Raw genomic sequence first — 12721 nt, forward strand, 5'->3', positions numbered from 1 at the left:
GCGAACCTGCAACTCTCAGGTTTCTAGCACGGCCGCTCTACCTACTACGCCATGCCGCAGTATAATATAATATAATCTGATATAGTAAAAGTTACAAAATATAATAAAATACTTTTTTAACAGTATAATTGTAACCAGGAATAAATCTTCAAGTAACAACATTCAAATACTAACAGAATTTGCTTCCATTCTGAATCCAGTGAAACAGATTGGTGGTTTTAGCGGATATAAAGACTTTCAGGTGTTTATATATGTTTAAGTAATTGGCAAACACTTTTATCCAAAGCGACATATGAAAAAAAATAAAAATAAAACAATCAATGTAAACATGATCATTTAAGGGAAGGAAGTAATAGAAAATATCAATACAAAGTGTCAAGAGAGAATAAACTCTCTGCTGCTGCAGAAACAGAGAAACAGTCTATAAGATATATATAGATATATCTAATGTATTCATACATTGTTTAATGTAGCATGTATATATATAACCTCATCATATTGTTTCTTTAACTTCAAAATAGCTGATTGTTTTTACACACTTCTCTGGGATTATATTCCCAGTTTTGATCTGGGACGTCTGGTCACTTAAAGCATATAAGAATATTCTATTACTGTTAAGCAAACTATGAATAATAAAACATGTGTCCTTTATCATAGCTACACGTATGAGAGAAAAGGGGGTGAAAATGAGTGGTATTCAGTGAGGTAAGATGAAGGAAATGCGCTGACAGTTCATTGCTCCTGACAAATGTATTGCACTGATTGGAGCGGATCACCACTCCAAGATGGCGGCCCCGCGTCTCGTCAGTAGCGCCCCATGTTGCCTCCCCTTGCAACACGTGCATGCGCTCACCTACGATAATTACGACCTTGCGACTAACTTTACGACACCGAGCTTTGCGACAGTTGCAAAAAGCGGAAGTGTCAGCGGCGACTAGCAGCAGTTTGAGAAGAATGATCAATGTGACGCGTGAGTGTTTAAAAGCACACAAGAAGCCTGTCATGACACACAGCTGTGACTTTCACACTCACCTTGAGATGAAGATGCCAGCATGTACAATAACGCTGCTTCTACTACGTCGCGAGCTTAGCCAATGTAGCATGTCGCTAGCTTAGCCACTTTAGCTAACATGCTAGCAGTCGGTGACTTTCTTTAACTCTTTGCGAATTTCAACAATCACTCTCTTTAAATGCTTCTTTTGGTGAATTTCAACTTGTTTTTCAACAATCACTCTTTAAATGCTTCTTTTTGTGAATTTCAACTTGTTTTTCAACAATCACTCTCTTTAAATGCTTCTTTTTGGGAATTTCAACTTGTTTTTCAGCAATCACTTTCTATAATTGCGTCCATTTGTGACTTTCAGGCAGGGCTGGGCGATATTGCCTTTTTTAAATATCGATATTTTTAGGCCATATCGCGATATATATATTACGATGTGTTGCCTTGGCCTTGAATGAACACTTGATGCATATAATGACAGCAGTATGATGATTCTATGTGTCTACATTCAAACATTCTTCTCCATACTGCATTCATATATGTTACTTTTAAACTTTCATGCAGAGAGGGAAATCACAACCAAGTCAATTGACTAAAAGTGTATTTATTAAAGTTATTAAGCAATGGCACAAACATTCATGTCATTTCCAAAACAGAAAGTGCAAGATTGTCAGAGACATTTTAAGTGTCAAATAAAAATGAGCTGCATAATAGGTTATCAAATAGTATTGGTCCTTCACTATGTGGTAGGTTACTACGGACGTTATTAAATTATCTTCATTCTTTAGCGAATTACTTTTCAAATGATTCTACATATTACCAGTAATGTACTTTTTATAGCAACGCTTTGGTCCCACACTTGACAAATTATGGTTGTCTGTTCGACATATTCCCGCTTGAAGCCAGACGATGGACCCCCTGCAGTTTTTATTGGGAATTAAGTCTTCCTTCATTTGTTACCAGATCCGCACCTTCTTTCTCCGGTACGGCTACGTCAGCAGCTAACGTAGCCCAGTCTGCTACCTCTCTGCTCTGCGAGGGTGGACACGTATGTGAGGTATGAGGTGACAGTATGTGACGTGTGTAAGAATGTGCGCCTGCTTGTCTGTGGAGAAGGAGAGACAAGAAAGAGTGAGAAGAGCCTGAAGTGTACTGCCCGCAGCTAAAAGCAACTGCGTGAGAAGGTATACTCCAATATTACAATATAGTCATTTTCTATATCGCACAGAGACAAACCCGCAATATATCGTATATATCGCCCAGTCTTACTTTCAAGTGGTATTCCAACAATGACTTTCTATAACTGCTTATATTTGTGACTTTCAACTTGTTTTTCAACAATGACTTTCTCTAACTGCTTCTATTTGTGACTTTCAAGTGGTATTCCAACAATGTGGCTCCAGCAGCGACTCAAGGGGCTCCCCGGCTTGCTCTCGAGCAGCTGGGCTCGAAGAATGATCCTGGGACTGCTCATCTTCCTCATCTTCTACTGGTACCTGGGTGCCGAGCGCAAGTGGCGCTTCTTTAGCGGCTCGGCCATGCCCGGCGGGGCGGCGGGACTGTGTCTGGAGGCGGAGATCCACAGGTGGAAGTCCCTTGTGGAACGCGGGGAGGGTTTGTACAGCACATCCCAGGAACAAGTGGACACACCTTTTGTAACGGGCAACGGCCACATTCTTGTTGACACTGACTTCAACAAACTGTGGGTGGCGTCCTCCTCACAGCCCGGGTCAGCCCCGGTCCACCAGGTGGATTATTCCCCCATTGCGAGCGTTCATCTGGAGGGCCAGCAGGCTGAAGCACGGGCAACCATGATGTGGTTCCGGAAAGGATCCGTGCTATCGGTCCGCTGTGCCGCACGGGGGGCCGCGCAGTCCTCCCGGGGCTGCGTCACCATCAGAGAGGAGTTTATCGCCCACAGGAGCCGACACAACGTCTATCTTCAGAGAGTCCACATCAACAACCCCACTGACAAGCCGGCCACCTTCGAGGTGTCCTCCAAAACCACGGACTTTGACAGAAAGTTCTCCACCAGCGTGGACAAAGTGGAGAACAAGGAGATCGTCCTGGCGTCAGGGCGAGTTTCCCTGGAGAAGAACCGCATGGTGCTGGTGGTGGTGGTCACCAAGAAGCTCAGCGGCAGGATCCAGGTCTTTCCTAACTCCGAGTACACGGACAACATCGTGTCTGTGGTGAGGACTTCGCAGCCCATCGAGCCTTCAAAGCTGGACGAGACCTTCGTGAGCCTAAGGGATGAAGCCAAAAAAGAGCTAGGAGAGCTCCTGAGGGCAAACGTGGACGACCTGGTCATAGACCACCAACAGGCCTGGATGGACCTCTTCATTTCCGGTGAGTTACCCTCTCAAAATTGAACTTAATCATGTCAGTGACTAGAAGAGCGAGGCTGTCCATAAATTCAACCATTTTGATGTTTTTCACTTTCAAAACCAATATATTTTTTTAACCCTTTAAAGCTCCCCTCAAGTTTTGTTACAAATGTTAGAAATGTGATTCATTTGGCATATTTTTTATTCAACACATAAATCTCTAGTTCAGGGGTGTCAAAGTCATTTTTAGCTCGGGGTCCACATGGAGTAAGTCCCATTTATTTGTCCTGCACATTTCACAGACAAAAAAGTGCTTCACGACACAGTTAAAATATAAGAAATGACATCTAATACAAAAGGCCAATATACGATCTAAAAACACAGTGTGAATAAACAATATCAATCAAATGTATTCACAAGGTAAAATCACGGCATGGTAACTTAGAAATAAAGACAACTTCAGATAGTTTTCTTTGTTTAAAAACAGAACGAGCACATTCTGATAATGTACAAATAATTTTTTTAAATGTTGCGGGTTATGATATTCTATCTTCATTTGTCGTTATTTAGACTTTCTGAATAAATGATGTGATATTGTTCATTGGTCAAATAGGTGGAATTAAGTCTTGACAGATGTTTAAAATGCTCCCATTGGTGTTAAATTCTAATCTATCAGAAGATGAAATGAATAATAATATCAACATTTAACTCCACAATGTTGTTATTGTAATTGACTAATATTTCTCAACTGATGCACTAACATATGGTTGGTGCTGTACATCATCTGCAACTAAACTCATTTCATTAACCACACGTGAAGTCAGGAGGGGATAAAACTTATTTAGGCCTTTTTTGAGCTAGAAATGTCACATTGCCAACATGTTTGACAATCAAGGCACGAAGGTAACAGTCCTCATGTTGTATACTATCAATAATAAGTACCTAGACGGGGGGTCGGCAACCTAAAATGTTAAAAGAGCCATATTGGACCAAAAATACAAAACCAAAAATGTCTGGAGCCGCAATAAATTAAAAGCCATATTACATACAGATAGTGTCATCAGATATAAATTGATTTAAGAGGACTTAAAGGAAACTAAATGAGCTCAAATATACCAACAAATGAGGCATAATGATGCAATATGTACATACAGCTAGCCTAAATAGCATGTTAGCATCGATTAGCTTGCAGGGACCAAATATGTCTGATTAGCACGCCACACAAGTCAATAACATCAACAAAACTCACTTTTGTGCATGAATGCACAACATTAAAAGTTAGGTGGACAAAATGAGACAGAAAAAGAAGTGGCATAAAACACGTCTTAGAAAGTCGAAGAAAGTTGTACATGTAAACAAACTATGGTGAGTTCAAGGACTGCCAAAATGAGTGGGACAAAACGGGGCTTGCCAAATACTCGAATCAGTGAAGTATGTGTAATGAAAACAGTGTGCTTTATATCAAGTAAAGAGGTTTGTGTCATGTTTGTCCTCCTACAGAAACTATATTAAAACATAAAATATAACTTTTATATTTTTTCCCCTCATCTTTTTCCATTTTTTATACATTTTTATACTAGGACGGCGCTAAAGAGCTGCATTCGGCTTTAGAGCCGCGGGTTGCCGACCCCCGACCTAGTGTCCAAACAGGAAGTGTTGCCAGATAGCTCCGCCCCCTCTGATGTCATGCACTCTAGGGCAGGGCATATCAAGAATGGCTCTTGCGACATCCACTGGACACTTTTAGAACAGCAGGTTCTTTCATTGTAACATTTCAGCTCATTTCTATACTTAGCAAACTCCTCTGGGCTGGATGAAACTTGTTCTCACGTTGGACGCCACAACTTCAGCTCTGTCCATTCCAACTTTTTACTTTTTCCAGGTTTTCTCTTGTCAGCTAGCAATCAACACTCTACTTTTCAGCTATAACTATATATTTATATATAATTAGCATGCTACTTGTCAGCTAGTGATTAAGACTCTAGTTGTCAGCTAGCGATTAACTGTCAGTTACTGATTGATTGATTGACACTTTTATTAGCAGATAGTACAGTACAGTACAGTACATATTCCGTACAATTGACCACTAAATGGTAACACCCCAATAAGTTTTTCAACTTGTTTAAGTCGGGGTCCACGTAACACTCTAGTTGTCAGCTAGTGATTAAAGCTAGTTGTCAGCTAGTGATTAAGACTGTAGTTGCCAGCTAGCGACAGCTACTAATTCACACTGTAGTTGTCGGCTAGCAAATAGTGTGTTAGTTATCAGCTAGGGATTAACTCTCTAGTTGTCAGCTAGCGATTAAAGCTAGTTGTCAGCTAGTGATTAACACTAGTTATCAGCTGGCAATTAGCACTCTAGTTGTCAGCTAGTGATTAACACTCTAGTTGTCAGCTCGCAAATAGTATGTTTGTTGTCAGCTTGTGACTAACCTCCTAGTTATCAGCTAGCGATTATCTCTCTAGTTGTCAGCTAGCGATTGGCGTGATAATTGACAGCTAACGATTAGCACTGTGCTTGTCAGCTAGCGATTGGCACGTTATTTGGCAGCTGGTGTGCTAGTTGTCAGCTTGCGATGAACACTCTTGTTGTCAGCTAGCGATTGGCACATTATTTGGCAGCTGGTGTGTTAGTTGTCAGCTTTCGATGAACACTCTTGTTGTCAGCTAGCGGTTAGCGTCGTAGTTGTCAGGCGGGTGCAGTGGATGAGTGGATTCTTCTTCCCCGCCTAACGAGCGTCTCCGTGCAGGCGTGGAGATGAGGAAGATCACGGACTCGCACACGCCGTCGAGCCGCACGGTGAACGCCACGCTGTACTACATGCTGTCGTCCTGGGCGGCTCCCTTGCTGGAGCGGCGGCTGGGCAGCGAGGAGCGCGGCGCCCTGGAGTCCAGCCTCAACTACGCCGACCACTGCTTCAGCGGCCACGCCACCATGCACGCCGAGAACCTGTGGCCCGAGCGGGTGAGCAGCGCCGCCCAGATCCTGCAGCTGGTCACGCTCTGGACCCTGACGCTGCAGAAGCGCGGCTGCAAGGCGCTGGTGGCGGCCGGCGCCCACGGGGCCATGCAGGGCATGGCGCTCAGCTTCGGGGGGCTGCAGTTCACGGAGCACCACCTGCAGTTCCAGGCCGACCCGGACGTGCTCCACAACAGCTACGCCCTGAGGGGGATCCGCTACAACCGGGACCTCATCAACCTGGCGGTCCTGCTGGACGGCGAGGGCAAGCCCTTCCTCCACGTGTCCGTCAAGCCGCAGGAGAAGCCCGTCAAGCTGTACGCCTGCGAGGCCGGCTGCCTCAACGAGCCCGTGGAGCTCACCTCGGAGGTCAAGGGTCACACCTTCCCCGTCATGGTCACGCAGCCCATCACCCCGCTGCTCTACATCTCCCCGGACCTGCGCCACCTGCAGGACCTGCGCCACACGCTGCACCTGAAGGCCATCCTGGCCCACGAGGAGCACATGGCCAACAGGTACCCGGGCCTGCCCTTCCTCTTCTGGTTCAGCGTGGCCTCGCTCATCACGCTCTTCCACCTCTTCCTCTTCAAGCTCATTTACAACGAGTACTGCGGCCCCGGCGCCAAGCCCCTCTTCCGCAGCAAGGTATGACGGGACCTGGACAGGCAGGCGGGCAAAATACTGCAAACTGATTTTTTTTTTTAATTGTGTGTGTGTGTGTGTGTGTGTGTGTGTGCGTGTGTGTGTGTGTGTGTGTGTTAGTGTGTGTGTGTGGTGGCGGCACAGATCTCTCTCTTCCCATCACAACATCCTTTACTCAATGTTGTCCCTCAACAATACTAAACTACAAGTTACAATCAGTATTTCAGCACACTAAATCAGGGGGGTTCAAACTATCTAGTGGTCAACGTGAGTCATTCAGGTCAATGACCTTTAAATTATGATCTGCACAGGATTAACTTATATGAACCAATGCAAACAACCTTCCCAAGTCAAGGTGCTAAAAAATAAAAATGTCAACGGACATGGTCACACACACATAACACCGAACTTTGGGGATGTTAATATCCAGGCACCATAAACAATTCTAAATGACACCCATTTCAATCCATTACAAAGCATGATGGGAAAATGCAAAACTCCCCACACTTATCCATGTTTGGTGCGTTTTAGCTGCTTGATGCTTCTGATTGATTACAAAACTTTAAGAAGGGTCAAACTTTCACATACGCCTGATATCCAATTATATTACTATTAATTATATATATTTTATATTAATAACACACACACATGTATATGCATATATATATGTGTGTGTGTATATTATATATAATATATATATATATATATATATATGTCAGCTAGTGTGTGTGTGTATGTATATATATAGATATATGAATATATATATGTGTTTGTATATATATATATATATATAAAAATATGTGTGTGTGTGTGTATATATATGTATATGTATAAATAATAATAAATGAACACACCTGAATGTATGTAATAATATCATTTTTGAGCCCACCCCTAAGTCAAAAGTTTGGACACCCCTGCTCTAAGTGATGTTGACTTGAAAGGAAACAAAAAAAAGGTTAAAGTTTCTCTAACAGACATGTTTCATTTCAATCTTCTATGACCAACAATTTGAGTTTTTGACTTTTAAGCTGTGAGACTAAAGTACATTCAAGACCTTTTCTAGAGGAATTTTGCCTATCATTCACAATCATTTAAGACAACAAATGTTTTTTTAATGCATTCTAAATCATAAAAGTCGACACGTACGAGGTGGCTAACAATGTAGCCAATGCAAGTACTCTTCTGCCCATAAATACACCAACAGTACTTCATTTACATGTTGTGACCTGAATATTAACCGAGTATATATTGTTACTACTTGTGCTAACACCGAGGAACTACTTTTAGCGGCGTCGTGATCACAGAGCCCTTGACCTGCTCAAGTCCTCTGAGTTGGTGAAAGTTAATTCTAGATGATAAATCATGCCTCTCACCTGGATAGCAGAAGGTTGTGGACATAAACCGACAAGGTGGTTCACTTTGACATCCAACTTAGACCCGGAGATGGCGAGAAAGGCACAAAAAGACGCTTGTTTGCGGCACTGTTTTTTTTAACGCTTTGTAAGAATTATGATTAAATCTTCATCCAAACAGGAAGATATAAACATCCCATCAGTCTTTATCCCAGGGATAGCAGACATTGTACAGTAAGTGATTGCATTATTATACTGCTACTTGATGATTAGTGTTTGACTAAAGCTGCATCTGCTTAGCACACAACTTCTAAAACTTGTAGGTCATCCTCCTCATTTTCAGGTTCAAAAACATAAGGTTCTGGATGTTCATTTTTCCTAGAGTAGTTTTTGTTGTCTCATCAAGTCTGCATGATTAGTCATCTTGTTGTTGAAGGGAAAGTGAACGTTGTGCGTCTGTGAAAGGATTATGTATGCTTTTAGTCAGCAGTTCTTTACCTTTTGGACCTCAGGGCCCAACTTTTCCAACACACAGGGGCCCACTCAAATTTTAGCACCAAATTAGTAATCTCACTCTTTATTCATATTCTATAATTATATCTTCCTGTAAATGACTAAGAGTTTAACAGGATAAACCTTGTCAAAAGATATGAAAGGATGTGTTTATCACAAAGATTAATATCAAGACTTAGGTCAGGCTGATTACAAAAAAAAAATGGTGATAAATATACAGCATAAGAAGGCACGCCAAAAAACTGATGAGTAATATTCTTACATTTGATATATTTTTTTAATGTACATACAATTGCACAGTGCTAAAGTAAATATATCATCCATCCATTTTACTACCGCTTGTCCCACTTTCTAACTTGATTACAAATAAATAACATATGGTTCTTAAATGAACTGTTAATAAAATGAACAAATGACAAGACAGCTTCACTACTTTAGTCATCATTTTTGCACTTCAACTTCTGTTTGATTGACATTGGCATTACTGCCACAAGTGGTGGAAAGATGTATTACAAGTGAGTACTACTGCTACTACGAGACATGTATACTTCCACTATAAAGTCATGTATAGGCCACTCCAAACTTCTGGATTTACAACAAATACAAAGGTGACTTCCTGTCCTCCATCAGCATTGTGAATGAGAGGCAAACTTCTGGATTTACAACAAATAAAAAGGTGACTTCCTGTCCTCCATCAACATTGTGAATGAGAGGCAAACTTCTGTATTTACAACAAATAAAAGGTGACTTCCTGTCCTCCATCAACATTGTGAATGAGAGGCAAACTTCTGTATTTACAACAAATAAAAGGTGACTTCCTGTCCTCCATCAACATTGTGAATGAGAGGCAAACTTCTGTATTTACAACAAATAAAAAGGTGACTTCCTGTCCTCCATCAACATTGTGAATGAGAGGCAAACTTCTCCTTCAGTGCCGCTGGGAACAAGAAGTGTGTTCAATACATTCAAACATTTGTGCTTTTCAGCAACTTACTCTTTGATGACTAATCAACCTCTGAATGCTATTACTGCACAGTGAAGGTGTACACACAGGTGTGTATGTCTACATGCAGGTGTGTACTTGTACATGCAGGTGTGTACTTCTACACGCAGGTGTGTACTTCTACACGCAGGTGTGTACTTCTACACGCAGGTGTGTACTTCTACACGCAGGTGTGTACTTCTACACGCAGGTGTGTACTTCTACACGCAGGTGTGTACTTGTACACGCATGTGTGTACTTGTACACGCAGGTGTGTAGTTGTACACGCAGGTGTGTACTTGTACACGCAGGTGTGTACTTGTACACGCAGGTGTGTACTTGTACACGCAGGTGTGTACTTGTACACGCAGGTGTGTACTTGTACACGCAGGTGTGTACTTGTACACGCAGGTGTGTACTTGTACACGCAGGTGTGTACTTGTACACGCAGGTGTGTACTTGTACATGCAGGTGTGTACTTGTACATGCATGTGTGTACTTGTACATGCAGGTGTGTACTTGTACATGCAGGTGTGTACTTGTACATGCAGGTGTGTACTTGTACACGCAGGTGTGTACTTGTACACGCAGGTGTGTACTTGTACACGCAGGTGTGTACTTGTACACGCAGGTGTGTACTTGTACACGCAGGTGTGTACTTGTACACGCAGGTGTGTACTTGTACACGCAGGTGTGTACTTGTACACGCAGGTGTGTACTTGTACACGCAGGTGTGTACTTGTACACGCAGGTGTGTACTTGTACACGCAGGTGTGTACTTGTACACGCAGGTGTGTAGTTGTACACGCAGGTGTGTACTTGTACACGCAGGTGTGTAGTTGTACACGCAGGTGTGTAGTTGTACACGCAGGTGTGTACTTGTACATGCAGGTGTGTACTTGTACATGCAGGTGTGTAGTTGATCCTGACACAAGGCGCTGAGCACTTTGCCAGACGTCTCTTGGTTGATTTCTTCCGTGTGTGTTGATGTTTTGTAATGATTCACTCGATTAAATTAACAAGAAATCACCTGCTTGTCCTCTTTTTTTTGAACAGTGTTTTATTTAGGCCTGCTTCTTTTAAGCAGATGCCCAAAACTAATAACAATTTTTTAAAATGTATATTTAACTGGAGTTTGTGTAGACTTGTCTTTGAGAAATAGGAAATGTCTTCCTCTGTCCTTTGTTTCCAAGAGCAGGACACGGACATCACAAACACAAGCCTGCTAATACATCACAATCATTCAAATCATTAACCAGGTTGAGAGTTCACTATTGTATGTCAACTAAAAAGTAAGACGATACAAATGGATGAGAAAACTCTGGGCTGATTTAAAACAACTTTTATTCCTCCGATAAAGATAATCATTTAAGGGCTTTCCTATTTTTTTTAATCAATGTGAGAATTTCGGTTTCAGTTTAAGAATTAGATTTTTATTTATCGAAAATGTATCTTAACAATTTTTTCTAGGTTGCTATCCTTTAAAAATATAGCAACTGTGATCTCTTCTATCGTGAATGCGAATGTTTTTTATTTGTGTGCAGCGAGCTCAGGGAAAGTTTAGACCAGATCTATGGCGGCCAAGCGCATAAAAACTGTCATCGCGCGCTGATTCTCCACTTCGTGCGCGCGCGTGGCGCCTTTTTGCGCGCGCGCGGTGCCTATGTGCGCGCGCCGTCTTTGTTTTGTCACTTTGTGGGCGGTTATTCTTACACGGCCCCTCCTTTCTGATTGGTCAGGTGAAAATAGCTGAGGGCCAATCAGAAGTCTAGCAGGGTGGGTCATGGTCAATATGTATCAAGATGATACAGCTCCTGTCGACAATATGTATCAAGATGATACAGCTCCTGTCGACAATATGTATCAAGATGATACAGCTCCTGTCGACAATATGTATCAAGATGATACAGCTCCTGTCGACAATATGTATCAAGATGATACAGCTCCTGTCGACAATATGTATCAAGATGATACAGCTCCTGTCGACAATATGTATCAAGATGATACAGCTCCTGTCGACAATATGTATCAAGATGATACAGCTCCTGTCGACAATATGTATCAAGATGATACAGCTCCTGTCGACAATATGTATCAAGATGATACAGCTCCTGTCGACAATATGTATCAAGATGATACAGCTCCTGTCGACAATATGTATCAAGATGATACAGCTCCTGTCGACAATATGTATCAAGATGATACAACTCCTGTCGACAATATGTATCATGATGATACAGCTCCTGTCGACAATATGTATCAAGATGATACAGCTCCTGTCGACAATATGTATCAAGATGATACAGCTCCTGTCGACAATATGTATCAAGATGATACAGCTCCTGTCGACAATATGTATCAAGATGATACAACTCCTGTCGACAATATGTATCATGATGATACAGCTCCTGTCGACAATATGTATCAAGATGATACAGCTCCTGTCGACAATATGTATCAAGATGATACAGCTCCTGTCGACAATGTGTCAAGATGATACAGCTCCAGTCGACAATATGTGTCAAGATGATACAGCTCCTGTCGACAATATGTATCAAGATGATACAGCTCCTGTCGACAATATGTATCAAGATGATACAGCTCCTGTCGACAATATGTATCAAGATGATACAGCTCCTGTCGACAATATGTATCAAGATGATACAGCTCCTGTCGACAATATGTATCAAGATGATACAGCTCCTGTCGACAATATGTATCAAGATGATACAGCTCCTGTCGACAATATGTATCAAGATGATACAGCTCCTGTCGACAATATGTATCAAGATGATACAGCTCCTGTCGACAATATGTATCAAGATGATACAGCTCCTGTCGACAATATGTATCAAGATGATACAGCTCCTGTCGACAATATGTATCAAGATGATACAGCTCCTGTTGACAATATGTATCAAGATGATACAGCTCCTGTCGACAATA

At 42.0% G+C, this 12721-nt stretch overlaps 1 protein-coding gene across 7 annotated transcripts; it reads left to right on the top strand.

The window, feature by feature from the left end:
* Positions 1 to 842: 842 nt before the first annotated feature.
* On the top strand, positions 843 to 10804 carry kiaa2013 (KIAA2013 ortholog). Of its 7 annotated transcripts, none has more exons than XM_061902405.1 (6): positions 843 to 970; positions 2379 to 3349; positions 6078 to 9401; positions 9672 to 10006; positions 10227 to 10386; positions 10647 to 10804. In XM_061902405.1, exons 2-3 carry the CDS (start codon positions 2392 to 2394, stop codon positions 6935 to 6937), a joined length of 1818 nt encoding a protein of 605 aa, XP_061758389.1. In that variant the 5' UTR covers positions 843 to 970; positions 2379 to 2391; the 3' UTR covers positions 6938 to 9401; positions 9672 to 10006; positions 10227 to 10386; positions 10647 to 10804. The 7 variants fall into 7 exon arrangements, with proteins under 7 accessions (XP_061758389.1, XP_061758383.1, XP_061758382.1 ...); XM_061902404.1 differs by adding an exon at positions 1964 to 2184 and having other exon boundaries at positions 898 to 970; positions 6078 to 10006; XM_061902399.1 differs by having other exon boundaries at positions 6078 to 10006; positions 10227 to 10406.
* Positions 10805 to 12721: the final 1917 nt, after the last annotated feature.

Source organism: Nerophis ophidion, linkage group LG06, assembly GCF_033978795.1.
Source record: "Nerophis ophidion isolate RoL-2023_Sa linkage group LG06, RoL_Noph_v1.0, whole genome shotgun sequence".
Taxonomy (NCBI): Eukaryota; Metazoa; Chordata; class Actinopteri; order Syngnathiformes; family Syngnathidae; genus Nerophis; species Nerophis ophidion.